This window comes from Macrobrachium rosenbergii, chromosome 24 (assembly GCF_040412425.1).
Source record: "Macrobrachium rosenbergii isolate ZJJX-2024 chromosome 24, ASM4041242v1, whole genome shotgun sequence".
Classification (NCBI taxonomy): Eukaryota; Metazoa; Arthropoda; class Malacostraca; order Decapoda; family Palaemonidae; genus Macrobrachium; species Macrobrachium rosenbergii.
Genome location: NC_089764.1, coordinates 29,496,236 through 29,517,623, shown reverse-complemented (window position 1 = coordinate 29,517,623; position 21,388 = coordinate 29,496,236). Strand labels below are relative to the sequence as shown.

The window sequence follows — 21,388 nt, the reverse complement described above, 5'->3', positions numbered from 1 at the left end:
TACACACACACACACACACACATAAAACACATTCACCAGACCCCTCAGAGTATGAATACCCAGTTCCACAAATCACAGTAATAGCCGAACCAGTCGACTGCACTGAAGGGTTTATGGCGTCGACCAGTAATTACCTTGACGCGTCGATACAGTAATACTTACGACTTCCCTGCCCATTCTCCATCAACATACCCTTAAGGATTCACGTAGGGCAAAGCATACCTAGACGTCGTAAGGTGTCTCGTCGTTTTCAACATGGCACTTTACTGTCAAATGCAGAATGTTTTACAGTCTAATGTGTTGTTTGATTTGTTTAAAACGGATTTTTATAAAAACGGATCTTATATTTTGGGTATTGTATATTTATTATATATATATATATATATATATATATATATATATATATATATATATATATATATATATATATATATATATATATATATATATATATACATATATATATATATATCATATATATTCAGTGTCTCTGAAGTTTGTTTCGGCAAAAACAATTTCACAATTTGATTTCTCCCTTGTTGAAGCTTTACCCAAACAACAAACAAGTAACTGTCAGCTGACTCGATCTTCAAAGACTTTATGAAAGATAATTCAAGTCATGTTCAGTATCTTTCAAAACTCCTACCTATCAATCTCCATATTTCTACTTGGTCTGAAGACGATCAAATTCGACATCATTCTCTCATTTTTTAAATTTAATATTCAAGGTACATTTGATTCCGTCACAACTTGTGAATATTCTCCCAAAATAAATGAAGCAAATGTTCTCTCTACTGTTTCTTCAGGTGATATTTTATTCAACAAATATTTTATTCACCAGTCCCTAAGTTATGAAAACAGGCGCCCAACGGATGCCCACAATCTACTATTATTTGGATTAACTATAATAGATTAAGAAAAGTCAATAGTTCTTTCTTCTACGTCACATTCTTATGCTAAAAACAAATAAATCAAAGCACAGTAATTTATTACCACGCGCCGCATCAGTACTTGCCAAATGGGTGGCCATTATCATCCATTAAGGCAAAACAAAAACGGCCGAAGTTATACGTTTTTCTTATGAAACGTTTCCTTATGAAACTTCCTCTCATGAAACTTTTCCTTGTGAAACTTTTTCTTATGAAACGTTTTCTTGTGAGTCGTTTTCTTAAGAAACGTTTTCTCATGAAACGTGGCCTGGAAAAACGTTTTCTTATGAAACGTTTCCTTATGAAACATTTTCTCACGAAACGTTTACTGCTGAAACGTTTTCTTATGAAACGTTTACTGCTGAAACGTTTTCTTATGAAGGTTTCCTTATGAAACATTTTTGTATGAAACATATTCTTACGAAACGTTTCCAAATGGAACGTTGTCTAATGTTTTCTCCTGAAACGTTGTCATGATAACGTTTTCTTACGAAACGTTTTCTTCAGAAATGCTTACTGGTGAAACTTTTTCTCATAAAACGCTTTCTTGTCAAACGGTTTTAAAGAAACGTTTTCTTGTGAAACGTTTTCTCATGAGCCGTTTTCCCATGAAACGTTTTCTTAAGAGACGTTTCACATACCTACTGCGAGGTATCCCAGAATCACCTACCACTTATAACCCAACATTACAAAAAAAAAGTAAAAATCTATGTGTACGAGAGAGAGAGAGAGAGAGAGAGAGAGAGAGAGAGAGAGAGAGAGAGAGAGAGAGAGAGGGGGGGGGGGGGTCACAAAACCAACCAATAAATCCCTCTCGATACGTGGGTGGGACGCAGGGCCCCGGGAAGAAAGCGAAACTAATTTCCCTTTATCGTTCCCCTTTCATCATATTAATAGTCAGCCATCGACGTGATTTAGGATTTACGTAGCGACAGATCTCATATACTAGACTTCAACTCATTCGGTTGCCCGATCACGTTCGTGCGCACGCGCACGAGCGCGGGCGTACACAAACACACACGCACGAAATTCCGATATCCTTTCTTTCTCTCTTTGTTTCTGGCCCTGTTTTTTTGGGAGGGGGTGGGCAGCGACTTAGTTTCTCGTCTGAATGCTGGCCTGGCCGCCGTCTCCTCCTCCTCCTCCTCCTCCTCCTCCTCCTCCTCCTCCTCCTCCTCCTCCTCCTCCTCCTCCTCCTCCTCCTCCTCCTCTCTCTCTCTCTCTCTCTCTCTCTCTCTCTCTCTATATATATATATATATATATATATATATATATATATATATATATATATTTATATATTCTTTTCTTATATGTATAAATATATTTGTATATATGTGTGTATACACATATAAATATAAATAAATATATATATATATATATATATATATATATATATATATATATATATATATATATATATACATATATAATTTACGACAAAGGGTTATGACGTCATAATTATCATAAAATCACATGTGATGTGACACAGCAATAGCTACCGAAAAATGAAGCAGAGAGAGAGAGAGAGAGAGAGAGAGAGAGAAATATAACCTGTAGATTGGTTCCGGTTCTCCTCGTTACGAAATTACCTCGTCGAGGCTTTCCCCCTATGTGGACCCTGACATTATTAGTTGCCGTAATTGAAAACAATGATACCAAAACTGGCTCCGGAATGAAACACAAGGTTCCGGAGAGAGAGAGAGAGAGAGAGAGAGAGAGAGAGAGAGAGAGAGAGAGAGAGAGAGAGATCAACATCACGTATGTCCAGATAAAGAAAAAGAATTCCACATGTTTACACATTACAAGAACAACATACGTGAATTTCATGATCATAAATTTTTCTTCATAAGCTTTTCAAAAGCAGTACCTTTAGCTATTTAATTATTCATATTTTTCAGATGTTTTCTTCCATGTCGTGTTACATATAACGGGAATATAAGAGAATGACAACGGTGTTGGAATGTGATTTTTCCTAATTAAGTCTCTTGCACTGTTATAAGTTGCAAAGCGCATTAAGTAGAAATTTAAGGAAATTGGGCTTATTTGACGCCAAACTGCAAAGAATGTTTGAATATTTACTGAATATTTCACAAGTAGAAAATAGTGAATGGGATCATCTCACGACGTCACACAAATACACACACACACACACACACACACACACACACACACACACACGCACACGCACAACATCCTAAATATATCTCAGGAAAATACGCCGAAGTTTTCTGCACAGCCGCTACAGTGTATAATCAAGGCCACCGAAAATGGATCTATCTTTCGGTGGTTTCGGTATTATGCTTTATGAGCGCGGCCCATGAAACTTTAACCACGGCCCGATGGTGGCCTATCCTATATCGTTGCCAGAAACACGATTATAGCTAATTTTAACCTTGAATAAAATAAAAACTACGGAGGCTAAAGGGCTGCAATTTGGTATGTTTGATGATTGCCGAGTGGATATTCAACACACCAATTTGCAGCCCTCTAGCCTCAGTAGTTTTTAAGAAAAAAGTGCGGACAGAATAAAGTGAGGACAGAAAAAAGTGCGGACGGACAGACAAATCCGGCACAACAGTTTTTCTTTTACAGAAAACTAAAAGACACCTAGAATAAAACGTACATAATAAAAGATATCTAGAAGAGAATGGTCATAATATAGAGTTCAGACTGCATGCATGCTTCAAGCAATAAGTCATGTTTCCTTACAAGGCGTGCTTTCACAGGAAGGCGTGTGCCAATCACTTTCTGCCTCCTGAACTGACGAAGATATCTGTCAAACTCACCAAATCTCAATATGCCTCGGTATGTACTTAAGTAAAGAAGGGGAGTGTCTTGTATCAATAATATTTATTTATATGAGTATTTAACATTTAAGTATTGCTTAGTTACCACTCATCCATTTACCTTCGAAGGTCTCACTGTGATCCACTGCCCCTCATACCAGACCCGACAAGGTCTGTTGCAACTTTGGCATCTGAGCGTTCATGCCAGTGTCCGATCTGACAGTCGCGGGGGCTTGAGTGCCAATGGCGTTTGGCATTACCCCTTAGGTGAGCGTATCATTCAAATAAATAGTTATTAGTAAAACCCTCACTCTACTCCTTGGGTAAATACCCCATTCAAATGAATAGCTATCAATAAAACCCCTACTTTACCCCTTGGGTAAATACCCCATTCAAATGAATAGTTATCAATTAAACCTTTGCTTTACTCCTTGGAAAAATACCTCATTGAAATTAATAATTATTAACAAAACCCTTACTTTACCCCTTGGGTAAATACCGCATTCAAATAAATAATTATTAATAAAACCCTTACTCTACTCCTTGGGTAAATACCCCATTCAAATGAATAGCTATCAATAAAACCCTTACTTTACCCCTTAGGTAAATACCCCATTCAAATGAATAGTTAGTTATCAACTAAATATTTGCTTTACCGCTTGGGAAAATACCTCATTGAAATGAATAATTATTAACAAAATCCTTACTTTACCCCTTGGGCAAATAGTTAAATACCCCATTCAAATGAATAGTTACCAATTAAAACTTTGCTTTACTTCTTGGGTAAATACTTCATTCAAATGAATAGTTATTAATAAAACCCTTACTTTACCCCTTGGGTAAATACTTCATTCATATAAATAGTTACTAAAAAACCCTTACTTTGCCCCTTGGGTAAATACCCCACTCAAATGAATAGTTATTAATAACATCTCCACTTCCACTCGCACTCCAAGGCAACATTTTCAAAAGAAATTAATAAATAAAAAAAAAAAGTCGAGTCTATTTCCCTCTTTACGCCCCAGACCTTGGTTGGTATCATGACCCTTTCAAATAACAATCAGAGCCTTCCTCAAAAAACTAACCCGGGTCTCCCCTTCCCCCCATCGGGAAGAGGAGGGGAGATGAAGGCACCATATTGAGGGGGGGAGGTCAGAGAGGGTGGGGGGGTTGGAATCACGCAAACTACATCACGCGACCTCGCGGGAATTAACAGAATAATCCATGCCGTCAATTACGCCATCAAAAACACAATTTTCAATTAGCGGTTCGCGTTCTGGGGTGGGTAAGTGCCCGCGAGGAAAAATTGAGACTGCAAAGTTTTCCGACTTTTTTTTGCTTTTTTTCCTTTATAATTATTTTGGGGGCGAGAGGGGAATGAAAAGCCACGCACAAAAACTTTATTCGTAAATAACCGGTATGGAAAGAAAAATGAGTTAATAACGAAGATCCAGTCATTTAATTTTGCGGCGAGTTATCAGAGCATTAAAACGTCATCCGCAAATAGCCAGCAGTCATGCGCAGTTTTAAGGGATACAGTTTGTGGAGAGAGAGAGAGAGAGAGAGAGAGAGAGAGAGAGAGAGAGAGAGAGAGAGAGAGAGAGGAGCATAAAAACGGCATCTGCAAATAACCAATGAAGCACAGAAACATAAGACAAGTGACGTGGTTTTCAGAGAGAGAGAGAGAGAGAGAGAGAGAGAGAGAGAGAGAGAGAGTAGTATTTGCTCCAAACAACTCCTAAACTTTTAGCAAATCTACGAGAGAGAGAGAGAGAGAGAGAGAGAATTTGCTCCAAACAATGCCTAAACTTGAAGCAGATCTGAGAGAGAGAGAGAGAGAGAGAGAGAGAGAGAGAGAGAGAGAGAAACAATGCCTTGAGAGAGTATTTGCCCCAAAACAACGTCCAAACCTTAAGCAAATCTGCATGTGTGTGTGTGTGTGAGAGAGAGAGAGAGAGAGAGAGAGAGAGAGAGAGAGAGAGTGTGTGTGTGTGTGTGTGTGTTATTCGGCCCAAACAGCTCCTAAACTCGACGCAAATCCTCAAAGTCCTGTGAGAGCGGGCGGAAGGGAGAGGACGGAGCAGCCTAGCTCACTTAAGCGTCTCTAAGCATGTAAGAGGCTTCCTAGGACGAGCCTCTTCCAGCGGAATGTCATTCCCATATAGACAGGGATTCCCAAATAGGCTCCGTAGTTCTCGTCAGCGCTCGGCGCCGCTGTCATTAATCCAATCATCTTGGCATTCTTCAAGGAGGGATTTTTTTCCCCTTACGAAAGATGTAATCCGGTTTTTTTTTTGAAAGGAGGATTTCTCTCAAGCGGAATCTGCCATACATGTTGAATTTAGACATTTACTTTTTTCACAATTATATTTTTAATGGTATTAAATTGTAGCCATTCCGGGGTAAATTTGTGCTAATTTTCCTACACCTCGATTTAAATTGTTTCAATGCAAATATTTCGCATTACAAATATACCTATATTTCAGCTGTAATCTATTTCTATGCAAAGGTTTGGCATTTCAAATGCATCTACATTTCAGCTGTAATCTACTTTTATGCAAAGATTTGGCATTTCAAATATATCTACATTTCAGCTATAATCTACTTCTATGCAAAGATTAGGCATTTCAAATATATCTACATTTCAGCTATAATCTACTTCCATACCAAGATTTGGCATTAAAACTGTATCTACATTTCAGCTATCATTCATTTCTATGTAAAGATTTAGCATTACAAAATATATCTGCGTTTCATCTGTAACTTATTTCTATGCAAATATTGGCATTAAATATATCTACATTTAAGCTATAATCTATGCCAAGATTTTCCATGTAAATCATTTCTATGCAAAGATTGCATTACAAATATATTACTAACATATAAAAGATTTACATTTAACATATCTACATTTCAACTATAATCTGTAAAGATATCACGCCATCTTCTTCAGGCGAAACATACGTCTTTTGAGCAACTGAGAAAAATCAATTTCGTGCAGAATTAACTCTTTCCATGACATATCACATACTAATCTACCGAAGCTTCGGAAATATAAATCGCATTAAGAAACGTCTTAACAGCTCGCTATCTCTCTCCCTGGGAAACCACATCTTCAGAATTTGAGGAATCAGATTCAGCTTGGGAACCAACACCTACACTTCCATGTGGAATATGGACTGGAAAAAAATCCTACTTGGCAACAGCCACCCTGTTGTAAATATGGACATACCCCGTGGCAGTATTTTCCATTCACTGGTTTTACATCACCTGGGTAATGAAGCGGTTATTAACTCTCTCCATCTCGATAACACGACTGGTTTAAATTCCCTGCCGTATGTGTGGCAACTCCTGTCAAATTATGACTTATGATTTTGCTGCGATTCGTAAAATAATCCCAAGTTTTTCACTGTATAGACGAAAAATACTTTTATCTTTAATTCCTGATTGACTCATAGACAATGCTTTGGGACAATGGTATCTTTTTATTGATTCTGAAAAACAAAATCGACATCAAAATGAACGTTTTATTGATTCTGAAAAACAACATCGACATCAAAATGAACGTTTTATTGATTCTGAAAAACAATATCGGCATCAAAATAAACGTTTTATTATTTTTGAAAAACAACATCGACAGCAAATTAAACATTGTATTAATTCTGAAAAACAAAATCGACATCAAAACGAACATTTATTTCATTGATTCTGAACAACAAAATCGACATCGAAATGAACATTTATTTTATTGATTCTGAACAACAAAATCGACATCGAAATGAACATTTATTTTATTGATTCTGAACAACAAGATCGACATCAAAATGAACACTTATTATATTAATTCAGATAAACAAAATAGACATAAAAATTTACATTCTCCGGAATTTTATAGTATTAGTTTCCATATTTCCCTTTCCTACAAGTTCTGGAAAACATAATTTATTTTTTAAAGACTCCTCGCTTTAAGCTTTACTCAGTCCCCGTAATTATAATCAAAATTCCCTCCTCACATTTGACCTCAAACGTACCTTTTAACACCAAATTTTCACCTTTCCTTCAAAAGATTAAACTTAATTTATGGTTGTCCGTTGATCTCCCTCAGCTTCTAGTCCCTCTAATTGTGACTGGCTTTCTAAACGCCACTGTCATTCTGCTTAGTCCTTATGCTCATCGTAATACTATTTCAAACTGAATCTAAACGTTCTAATAAAGCCACGTCTAAATCTAAACCCTATACACTGCCACTCAAACACCCTACATCGCTATCAACTATTTCTGTTATCTCTGTTCACTTTTCATTTAATTCTTCGTTTTTATTTTTCTGAAAAGAAAACTATTGTGCCGGCTTTGTCTGTCCGTCTGCACTTTGTTCTGTCCTCAGTTTTTCTGTCCGCCCTCAGATCTTAAAAACTACTGAGGCTAGAGGGCCGCAAATTGGTATGCTGATCATCCACCCTCCAATCATCAAACATACCAAATTGCAGCCCTCTAGCCTCCGTAGATTTAATTTGATTTAAGCTTAAAGTTAGCCATGATCGTGCGTCTGGCAATGCTATAGGACAGGCCAAACCGGGCCATGGCTGAAAACTCTCTCTCTCTCTCAGTAATTCTTACCCACAGCATAACTCATTCTTTCACTGTGACTTTCGTCTTGATCCTCACACGTTCTTTGTACCCCAAAATTCTGTGCTTGCTTGGAAAATAAAGAGGAATACTCAAAGGACGTTGCGTAAATATAGCATAATTTTCTATCAGCTAATATCTGTGAACGCATTTCAAAGCTTGCAGCAGCATATAAGAAGCGAAGCTCAGTTCAGAGTGCAAGTCAAAATGACAGCTGCAGGCCTTTCCACGAACACTAAATCAACTTGAAATGGCTACCTACCAACGCCCACTTACGCCCACACAGTAGCTCTAGTAACAGTAAATTATCTAGCGTCGCAAAAACAAAGGTCATCGACAGGCATACATAGACACACACGCACATACACACAAGGGTGAAAACATGCCTTGCTTTCAACTTCGTCGGCAAAATTAATTAATTACCAGGATGGAAAGTCTAAAAGTAATCAGATCCGTGTGTTTTCCTTATGATGCGTTAGGCAAGAAATCATGGAAAACTCATGGCATGGAATAATATCAAACAATCGAGAATGAGTTTTAAAAAAAAAAAAAAAACATTATTAACTAACACGATGAAAAATATGAGATTACTTAATAAATCCTTACACACTGTAACAATGACGCAAGTCTGAAAACTGAAACCTTGCTAGTTCCGTATATATACGTATATATATATATATATATATATATATATATATATATATATATATATATATATATATATATATATATATATATATATATATATATATATATATATATATATATATATATGTAAAGAAAAAGTTTTATACATTAAAATTTCATTTTCAAACAAAAGAAAGTAACGACTGGGCTGCCTCAGAGATGAACACATTTATCGCATTAATACCATCGAGGAGAGGAAGAAAACCATCATTGAGTTTGAACAGAACAAAAAACTACAAAAAAAAAAAAAAAAAAACTCCCCAACTCATGAAACGCGAACGAACGGCAATACCTCTGGCCTCTTGCAGCCCGTTTTTTTTTTTTTTTTTTTAAGGAGTACTTTTCCCCATTTGGCCATAAAACCGAAATCATGTTCAGAGATATATTCCCCAAGTTCCTTTCCCTCCTTCCGCTTTGTTCAAACAGCAACTTTAATGCTCGTCTTGGGTACGTCTGCCGAGGAGAAATGATTTCAGGGATCTAAAAATGATTTCAGGAATGTGAAAGGAGTTTCCCCCTGGTGAAATGTTTCTGATCAGTAGGCTATGGCAATACTCTTTTTCTTCCTTGCTGGGTAAGGGGGGGTGATGATAGGGCAGATAGAGATCAATATTCTGCACAGCATATGGAGGGTGCTTATTTAGCATATACGAGAGAGAGAGAGAGAGAGAGAGAGAGAGAGAGAGAGAGAGAGAGAGAGAGCACTGTTTTGTAAGAGAATCCTAGAGAGAGAGAGAGAGAGAGAGAGAGAGAGAGAAGAAAATTTCCTTGTAAACAATTCGTAGAGAGAGAGAGAGAGAGAGAGAGAGAGAGAGAGAGAGAGAGAGAGAGAGAGAGAGAGAGAGAAAAGAGCACGTCCTTGTAAACAAATCGTAAGAGAGAGAGAGAGAGAGAGAGAGAGAGAGAGAGAGAGAGAGAGAGAGAGAGAGAGAGAGAGAGAGAACATTTCCTTGTAAACAATTCGTATGAGAGAGAGAGAGAGAGAGAGAGAGAGAGAGAGAGAGAGAGAGAGAGAGAGAACTTCCTTGAAAACAACTTCCTTGAAAACAAGTCGTATATGAGAGAGAGAGAGAGAGAGAGAGAGAGAGAGAGAGAGAGAGAGAGAGAGAGAGAGAGAGAGAGAGAGATAAGAACTTTGCCTAGTAAACAAGCCTTGAAAACAATGAGAGAAACTCTAGTAAACAAGCCCTATGAGAGTAACCAAGCCTTGGAAGATAAGAACGACACAAAAAGAAAAATGCTCTAACAAAGCATAACATTTCGGCAAAGAAGAGACGCAGGAAATTCTCAGAAGTCTTTTATAAGTAAGAGAAAAATTCCCCCCCCCACCCCTCTCAAATTAGGAGGATAAAATAACGAAGCGTCTCGAGACTAGATGACATTGAACCCGAGCTTGTAATAATGGACGCAGCTTCTCCTAAGTAGATTGCGATTGATGGCTTCGCGGAATTTTAACTTAAAGATCGGATGCTGGCATCCTCTGTTTGGGATGGTAAATACAGAGCAAAAGTTAAACACTACAATAATTAGTTAGACTGCATATTTGAAAACACTATAATAATTAATTAGACGGTATATTTAAAGCACTATAATAATTAATTAGACTATTTTTGAAAACGCTATAATAATTAATTAGACTGTATATTTGAAAACACTATAATAATTAGTTAGACTGTAAATTTGAAATCACTATAATAATTAATTAGACCGTGTATTTGAAAATACTATAATAATTAATTCGACTGTATATTTGAAAACACTATAATAATTAATTGGACGGTATATTTGAAAGCACTATAATAATTAGACTATATTTGAAAACACTATAATAATTAATTAGACTGTATATTTGAAAACACTATAATAATTAGTTAGACTGTATATTTGAAAACACTATAATAATTAATTAGACGGTATATTTGAAAACACTACAATAATTAATTACTGTATACTTGAAAACACTATAATAATTAGTTAGACTGTATATTTGAAAACACTATAATAATTAGTTAGACTGTATATTTGAAAACACTATAATAATTAATTAGACTGTATATTTGAAAACACTATAATAATTAATTAGACTGTATATTTGAAAACTACAGCATGAAATATCGAAGGATTACAAAATAAACTTTTTCTATTTCACTAACATTTCAAGAAATATAATGCAGTGAACGACGTTTCCCTGACTGCATATAAATTAATTCACTACCCATATGAAAAATTAATTAATAGCATAGGTACCTCTCACAAATGCATCTAGCATAAGGAATTACTTAAGATCATTATAATTTGTTAATGCAGAGCTCAATTTTAAATATCGACAATAAATCATATTGAAATAACTTCCCTTGCAATTAACTCCCCTTCCCTGCCGAAGTCAATTATACCAACTCCAAATATAACAGCTGCTAATGTAGGGAAGATTCGTAGGGGCTAGGATCTTTCTTCATCAAATTTTATATAATCTGAGTACGATCACCATTTCGTGTTACAATACCTAACACGAAAGACCAACTGAAGAACTTCATAAATCAAAGAAGAAGAAAGATGTTACATAAACAAAGACTGATTAACACAACACACATTGCTCATAACATATAGAAAATATTCATAAAAGCCATGCCTCCATTTGTTCCTATTTCACCTGTAGTTTCACCCAGCTACCATACAGATTAACCTGTATAAATGGTGCCTCGACAGACGAGTTAAAAGTACACATTAGACTGTGTACATTCCAACAAGCTAAAATTAACATTAACCAAATGTTAAACCCCAGCATTGAATCACACAGATATCCAATATCAGTTTCAAATTCAATGTAATAGCTCGAAGTTCCTATGTGACTGGTCGTCGACTTCCATTAATAATAATTTTAAAAATACAAGATTTAAAATAATCACAAAAACTATCGTAACACACAGTGCAGTCAAAGGATCTACGAAATCTCCAGGGCCCAAGATTACAGTCTTATTTCCACACTGCATATCAAAAACCATTAAGCCTTCAGAAATCTCCTATTTTATAGTTTTGTCACCTTACAAAGTATCTTGTCACTTTACAGAGTAAGACTTATATATGTTCATCGCATGAGCGCCTTTGTTTCAGTCAGTTTTGGCGCTACGACCAAAAGCGAAGAAAAAATAATAATAGATAAATAAATAAAAACAAATTTGGCTATAAACCCTCACACTTTCGTAGGTCCATTACGGCCCACGATTCAAGCAACACTGTCCATTCTTTTTTCTTCAAGTTTTACAACAACCTTTAAACACACACATACACAGGAACACATCCTTTTTTACCGTTGCATCTATTTTGTATTTTATCATCATTAATTCTGTTATGTATTTATACTAAAGTACAGGTTCATGTCGAAAATATACATGAGAATACACATTATAGATAAATATTTTGTGTGCAAATATAATACACATTAAAACATTCCATCTCTACACTCACCAGGAAAAATATTTAAAACCACTCAATACAACAAGCGATTTTGCCGAAACAAAAAATGAGCCGAAATTGTTATTGCTTACCTAGCGCAGTTGCTCTACATAAATTACAGCAGCAACGCTTCCAAATTCGGGTGGAAAAAAAGATAAATAGCCTAACGAACTAAAAACATAACTTTACCCTTTCATCTCAGTAATGAGCTTAAATATTATAATCCATTTCGCTCGTAAATTTACACATGAGAGTTGCCAGGTATCAATTTTCATTCCGAGTTGCCATGAAATGTTTTTATTTGTATTTTTCTTGAATTTTTCCTCTTTTTTTTTTTGAGGTAGTACCCGGTGTTTCTATTACGACATAACTGCACATGCCTCAAAAGTTATATCATTGTTATCATTTACTATAACGTAAAAGTCCAAGTGATTTAATCAGCGATGTTTACAGCAAAAATGCATAAAACGAACAACCTCCTTTATATTCTAAAACGCGAATAAAACTACGCGGTTTGAACAGGAGTTTATAAACGAGAGAAAGAGAAAAAGAAAAAAGTCACAGCACTTAAAAATATAATTGTTTCCGTCCTCTGAAACCGGTGTTTCTTCAAAGGGGAAACTTTAAAACTCTTTCCGCTTTGGAGGAACAAAGAATTCCGCGCAGCTACCGGAATTTTCGTTTTTTTCTTTTCTCACTATCCAAACAGCGAAAGTGTCTCACGAACGATGGGAAAGAATAAGAGAGAAAACAGAGACAAGAATTCCGAGGGAAAAAGAGGACAGAAAAAGATAGAAGTCTGGGAATAGGCAGAAAAGAGAAACGGCAGTCCAGCTGTCTCCGTTCTCTTTCATGAAATGAGGGAGGAACTAAAGTAAAACGAGAACCTTGCCTCACTGTCGACTGTCTTTACTGTTTTACTAATTTATCACGTTCGAGAAAATGAAAGCATCAATGGAAAAGGCTTTTCACGTGAATTAAATTGTATATATACCTCTGCACTATATATAACACATAACTATGAGGTATTTAAGACTTCAAAACTTTTTTCTTTGTTGACAACTTCATTTCTTATCCCTCACACCCTCTTTCTAAACGTACACAAACAGACTGACTAACAAACAAACAAACAAACACACACACACCCATATATATATATATATATATATATATATATATATATATATATATATATATATATATATATATATATATATATATGCATCTATTTTTATCTGTTGTTTTGTGATAAAAGAAGTTTTCAAAAGAACTAAGTCTGGTTCTTCAACAGATATCTAATGCAATTCTTTCTTAATAACTTATCGTGCTTATTTTAGCATCCTCCTTAACGATTTACAAGTCCCTTACGCAAAATAACAAATATTTTCTCATAAACAACTCACATGAGAGCTGACTTTTCATTTTAGTATTTAGAAGTATAAAATGTTACGCTTCGCAATGCAATATAAAACTCAACAGGAAAAAAATCTGATGTGCAAGAGTCAAAACTAATAAATTTAGCTTATATTTATCATGAAGGACCTGTTTATGCTTACAGAAAAAAACACTGCAGTGAAGAGTTGTTTAAAAATTTGAAAAATAAATTGCACACCTTCAGTACACCTGTATAATGAATGATTAAACTTCAATAAAAAAAAATTGTAATTTGTACAATGCATCACACACGTCTAGATCGAAAATATGGAAAGTACGAGAGAGAGAGAGAGAGAGAGAGAGAGAGAGAGAGAGAGAGAGAGAGAGAGAGAGAGAGAGAGAGAGAGAGAGAGAGATGCGGGAAACTTAATACTCAGACCTGACCCTTCACTGTCCCTTTTCCAAAGCAATTGAGCTATAAACAACGAGCACCTTAAAAAAGACACCAGAGTCCCATCCCCCATCCCCCGCCTCTCTCTCTCTCTCTCTCTCTCTCTCTCTCTCTCTCTCTCTCTCTCTCAGAGCCTTTAAAGGACTGCGCGGCTTAATTTTGCCATATAGAGACATCGGCACAAATCGGCAGCTTCTGCAGTTATAAAGACGGAACTGGTTTGAACCCAAAGTGATTCATCGTCTGCCCCTCAATTCACCTGGCCAAAAGATGAGTAATGGACTCGCCCTGATGAACGAGGGAGGAATAATGCCAGCAGAAGGGGCGATGAGTATAGAGTCCGAATGACCAGGCAGGTGTTAACCTTCCTGCCTTTTAAGGAAGGGATGCTTACGGCTTACCTGGCCATGGGGGGGTCTCACGGCCACACCTGTAGTCAGCTGCACCTGAGTGAGGAATCACATAGCACTGGCTGGTCCCATGGTAGTATGATAAAAATATTTAAAATGTTGTTTCCAGAATCTATTAGGATCTTCATTTATACAGAAAAATACGACCAAAGATTTTTAAAATTGAAACTAAAAAAATTTTTTTTTGTCTAAAAATCATCTTGGAAACTTCATTAATAAAGCTAATAAATGAAAATATTAATATGAGGACAGGTTTATGTACTCTTAACCACCATTGTGCCTCGAAAGATTTAAAAGATAAATTAAAAATCAAAACGTTGTTTCCAAAAACTTTCTTAAAAATGCATTAATAACACTAATAAAAGAAAAATATTAAATCTTGATCCCATTCTGCCCAAGGACTTTTAAAAGAGAAACTAACAAAAAATATTTTTTTCCCAAAATTCTCTTGGAAAATGCATTAATAAACCTAAGAAAATATTAATTTAAGGTAAGGTTTATATACTCTTGACCTTATTCGGTACAAGGGAGATTTAAGAGGCAAGTATTTTCGGTAACCCTTATAATCCTTATTAATGTCTTTTGCCACTCCTTGGTCCATCCTGTACACCAGTTAATCCTGGACCCTCAAATGTAATCACCTTTGCATACATTCAAATGGGTATATATCCCTATATACCCTTTAGTTAAAGTTGTATGTAAAACTAAGTCTTCTTTGTAATATTTTTGTTCAATAAATTGTATGTAGTTTGCTTGAAAGTGTCTCACAGTAAAGGTGAAAAATATTGCTGTATTTTCTTTCACTTTCCTGGAGGCCATGTACTCTGTTCTGTGGGTGTGTGTGTCATATATCATATAATATATATATATATATATATATATATATATATATATATATATATATATATATATATATATATATATATATATATATGGATCTTGTTTGTCCTCTCCCAGGTGACAGTAGGGAGACATGAAACAGCCATCCTCCCCTGCAAACCGGTTTGTCCGCCCAGGGTAGGAGGCGGGGTGGGAAAGGGAGACATTCCACCCTTCTCCTGTAAATCTGTTTGTCCGCCACCAGGTGGGAGCAGGGTAGGTATGGGATCAGGAAGGTAGGGGAGACATGACACATCCACCCTCCTGCCCCGCACAGCGTAGCGCGCGCCATCAAGCTCTTATGTATATATAAACACTTTTATTCAATTAAATTAGACAACTTCTACATCTGACAACCTAATATTTCAAAAGGCAATGTTGCAAAATATATATGGAAGCAATTCCCTTTTAGGATCAGGTCTCAATACCACATTAATGAGTGTCAGAACATAAATATAATCCTATACATACATATACATACATATATAATATATATATATATATATATATATATACATATACATATATATATATATAATATATATATATATATATATATATATATATATATATATATATATATATATATATATATATATATATATATATATATATATATATATATTCAAAGCCCTGCTCATTCACCCAGAGAGGCATTCCACAACACCAATATGATGTTAATCGATGCTTCAAATAAAGGGAGCGGGGAGAGAGGCAGCTGCCCACTGCTTTATTAATTATTTTGGGGCCAATTGTGACCCCTCCCCTTCCCTCTCCTCCCCTCCCTCTCCCCAAACCCCCTTCAGCCGACAAAGGCTGATTGGGAGTTCATTAACGAGTGATCGTGGCCGCTGGCAAGATACGTATGTTTAACAAATACTGTAAGAATATAATGGTAATACGGGAACTTTAATTAATTTGGGAAAGTGTAAAAATTATATATTCAAATCTTGTTGTGTTCAAGGCGTGGGATCATGTTGGAATAAGTTGTGTTTTAATGACTAACCTTGTTCAGTGATGATTTAATTGACTGAATAATGGATTAATACATATAAATATGTTTTTTTGACGTTATGGAAGATGTTACATACCCGAAATTTCTCTCTCTCTCTCTCTCTCTCTCTCTCTCTCTCTCTCTCTCTCTCTCTCTCTCTCTCTCTCTCTATATATATATATATATATATATATATATATATATACAGTATATATATATATATACATACATATATATATATATATATATATATATATATATATATATATATATATATAGAGAGAGAGAGAGAGAGAGAGAGAGAGAGAGAGAGAGAGAGAGAGAAGGGCTCTCTCTCTTAGTGTACAGACAATAAAAGTACAAGCAGACACGCCCTGAATCGGGCACACTAGTATGGAACCACTGAACCAAAATATTGCCCAAGATAGCATCTCGCAAAAAAAAAAAAAAAAAAAATCTGCCAATTGTAACATTTTAATTCTGCAACTGGGATGTAGCACATATATGAAAATGCCCCCACCCCGTGTATTTCGATCAGTTTTGCCGATTCTATGAACTAAGACACTGGTTAATTAGTATGTGTACAGGTGCTTCACTGGACAATGTCTCTTCAAATCCAAAGCTTCTGTAGTTATCAGAATTGATATTTTTCCTCATATGCTATTATTATCTACATATGGAACTTCGATAATTTCCCTTATGGTATCTTTCTCACTCCGTCCTGCCACCTGAGTCTTAATGTTCTTATTGAAGTTTTATTCCCACTCGAGAAAATCATTTAAATATAGTTTCCTTGGTTTAAAAAAATATTCATAAAAATTGTTCGTGAAATGTGTGTTTAACCAAAATAATACTTATTATTATTATTATTATTATTATTATTATTATTATTATTATTATTATTATTATTCATAAGATGAACCCTATTTATATAGAACAAGCCCACCACAGCGGGCACAGACTTGAAATTCAAACTTCCAAAGAATATGGTGTTAATTTGAAAGAGGTAACAGAACGTAATGGGAAATACAGAAAGAAAAAAATCAGCTATTAAAAAAGAAAAAATAGATTGCTTGTACATAATATCACACCTTACATCCACAACATTATGTCTAAAAATTCAAAATTATACATTCTAACATATTCATCACTATAATTCACCTAAGACTCTCCAGAATAAAAAAGTTACATAGACTAAAAATAACAACAAAATCATTCCCAGTGACGTCTGAGTCATCTTCAGCTGACAACCTTCAGTTGACAGCTCATTTAAGATTGCCATCGCAAAATGTCTCAGAGATTTGGCGTGGATATTTAAAACACTTCCTAACGGAGAAATCAGGTACCACGCCTTCATCAATCATACACTGACCCACTTATCCCACTGCCGTCAACTGAATAAAACGATCTGAAGGTGGGCTACGGTTTAGGAAAGTGGAGCTTTAAGCAGGATCTATATTTGTCCTGTAAAACTGATTTTATGAAATTATTAGGGCGTCCAGCGTATAAAATCTTAAGGTTTGGATTTTCCCGATAAATCACCCGAGGTTGCTTGGCTGTACTGTACAGGTCATTCCGTAGGTTCTCCTCCCTTCCTGAGTATCTACAGACCTATTTAAATCAGTTCCCTTTTAGTTTCTTAATTGTGAATGGAATTCAGCGGACGAAAAATCAGGTTAATTAAAACTTTTCTTCTAAAGATTTCTTTTCATTCTGTTAGGTAACGGTTACAAATTTCATGTTTCATTAACTACTCGCGTCCTCTCTTCAGCAACGTAATTATCACAGGAAATATGGATTTACAGAAAAATATCTGGAAAAAATATATTCTGTATATAGTGTGTATATATTTATGTATATGTATATAATTATATATACTGTGTGTATATATATATATATATATATATATATATATATATATATATATATATATATATATATGTGTGTGTGTGTGTGTGTGTGTGTGTGTACACATAAATAAAATATATGCATATGTCCATATATGGGGCCAAAACCGATTACTTGATGTTATGATCCTTAAAATTCAAAGACTTTGGATGAATGAAGGATAATATGAGCAGTGATAAATGTTACAAAATACTATAAATGTAATTTTTTTTCTTCTGTCCAAAAAATTGAAACATTACACTGAAGGACTTCCGGTGGATTACCATGATAGATCTGAATGAAAATGAAAGGAAAAAATACGGAATAAAAAAACTTGTGGAGAATGAAGTCCAGAAAATGAGGAAAAAATATTATACTGTTTTTCTCGCGTGTAAGTCTTGTAAAGACACCTTTTGTGAGAGAGTAATATTATAGACTTTTTTTTTGTGAGCACCACTACTACTATTTCCGAGACGCCTATTGGGAGCCCTCCACGCTGAGTGAGATTACAATTTTAAAATCCCCCCCACCCCGCCCTTCCCCCTTTTTGGAAGACCCTAGCACTGAGATTTTGAAAGACGCAGTTCCCTCCACGGATTTTTTTCTTTATTTACATTTTATTTTCCCAGACTTCCTCCAGCCGCTTTGAAACGCGCGGGGGAAGTTTGGGGTGGGGGGTTGCACCGCAATGAAGTAATCGCTTGTAAAGGCCTCCGTATGCAACCACTGGCGAGGAAAATTGAAAAAGAATTTCATCGCCGCTTCACGTCAACACCTGTAACCATAGACTTGGCTGGAAGATAGTTCCATATGAGAGCATCCCCCAAGGTCGAAAGTTCCATAGGTTGTCACGACAAAATCGCACATATACCCAAGCGCACTGAGAGGTTCCTACTTCCCCAAGGCTTCATAACAATTTTTATGCCATCCTGCATACCCAAGGCATATGCTAAGGAGGGATATGCCCTTGGAGGAAAATAACAGAGGAAAATACGCTCTGGCCTTTTTTATTTAGTTTACTCTGAGGCCCTCCCTCTTCACGGAAAATAATCTTGCTTTATACCGTATTGTGTCAAAATATAATGCTCGGTATGAAGGCATCAATGATTTCTAGGTACGAACTGGAAAGATTTGAAAGCGATTTTTCTATACGTTTTGAACTGCACGAACTAATAAGTATATATTCAATGTGCATCAGAGTCTACATTAATGGCGATATATGAACTGTGCCAAATATATATATATATATATATATATATATATATATATATATATATATATATATATATATATATATATATATATATATATATATATATATATATATATATATATATACACATATATGTGTGTGTGTGTATAAAATTTACTAACATCGACACTAATTTCTTTAAACATATCTTTCGCTGACCTTTAAACTGAAAGAAAGCTGCACTTGCCCACCTATACGAAGAAATCCTTTACAAACTGCTGTGACATTCAAGTCCAAAGGAAAATAAGTTAAAGCTTCAACGTAACGTATGTAAAGAACATATCATACCTCGGAGGTGCAGCCTTTCGATGAAAAGCAAAACGTAGTAGTGGTAATATTCAGTTAATGAATTTATTTTAGTAAACTTTATCAATGATAAATCCCCTTGTCAGTCTTAAGGAGGTCTTATCAGTTGCAAACTACAAGGGAGCCATTTTATTTTTAATTTTAAATCAGTCACTACCATGTTTAGCTTTTCACAGGAAAAAAAAAAAAAAAAACTTGCAGTTCGCCAAGAAAAGGTACCCTACATTTATCTGACGTACAACAATGCCTTAACCCTATCGGAATGGGATATAGAGTTTAGGCCAAAGGCCAAGCACTGGGACCTATGAGGTCATTCAGCCCTGGAAAGGAAATTGAGAGGAGGTAGGTTTAGAAGGTGTGACAGGAAGAAAACCTCAAAGCAGTTGCACTATGAAATAATTGTTATGAGAGGGTGGATAGAAAGATGGAAGAAAATATGAATGGAGGTACAGTAAAAGGAATGAAAGGGGTTGCAGCTAGGGGCAGAAGCGACGCTGCAAAAACATTTAGTAATGCCTACAGTACACCCCGTGAGGTGCACTGACGGCACTAACCCCCTACGGTGGCCTTAACCCTATAAAAAAAAGATGGTTCGCCCAAGCATTTGCATATTATTTCGCCATTGTTAATGCAATTCACTGGAATTTATCATAAGGAGACAACGGACGCTACTGCTAGGAGAGTTTATATGCAAAAAATATTATCATAAAGCAGAGTCACAGTTGGGGAAACATTTTTATATAATATAATGACACACAGAGGGTCTTCTCCATACTCTATAGCATGTGCTATATGTGATATTGGAAGGGTCCTTTCTTTAATTTTTCATATGGGAATCTTACATATTATACGCCGGAAGCTACAGTATAAAAACATGTTTGAAACACATCATAAACAATGAAATTATGTTTGAAACACATCATACACAGCGAAATTATGTTTGAAACACATCATAAACAATGAAATTATGTTTGAAACACATCGTAAACAATTAAAACGCTTTTGAAGCACATCATAAACAATTAAAACACGTTTGAAGCACATCATAAGCAATGAAAACGTGTTTGAAACACATCATGAACAGACGCAGAAATCTGATGCTAACGCTACAGATTATTTCCGTACCTTGTCGAGGGTTGTTCAATAAAAAGGGGAGACAGAATGGAGGAGGAGGTGAGGGGAGGGAAGGGGAGGGTGAGGGAGAGGGAGAGGGGGAGGGTGAGGGGGAGACGGAGGAGGAGGAGGCGGAGGAGGAGGAGGAGGAGGAGGAGGAGGAGGAGGAGGAGGAGGACAAAGGTGTTCGTCTGGGAGATGAAATCCGGGCAACATATACCGGTGATTCTTTTTCCTCTA

The 21,388-nt window shown here is 35.7% G+C and overlaps 2 protein-coding genes across 8 annotated transcripts in view; both read right to left on the bottom strand.

Annotated features, from left to right (window-relative positions):
- The window catches only part of LOC136851956 (uncharacterized protein CG43867), a 1,078,149-nt gene that overhangs the window by 782,319 nt on the left and 274,442 nt on the right, over window positions 1-21,388 (bottom strand). The gene's annotated exons all lie outside the window — the stretch shown is intronic.
- Window positions 20,312-21,388, bottom strand: part of LOC136851811 (uncharacterized) — a 10,573-nt gene continuing 9,496 nt past the window's right edge. Inside the window, exons 3-4 of the mRNA XM_067126122.1 lie at window positions 21,161-21,339; window positions 20,312-20,355 (exon numbers count right to left, since the gene is read on the bottom strand). Coding sequence (XP_066982223.1) covers window positions 20,312-20,355; window positions 21,161-21,339 — 223 coding nt within the window. The remainder of the gene's footprint in view (window positions 20,356-21,160; window positions 21,340-21,388) is intronic.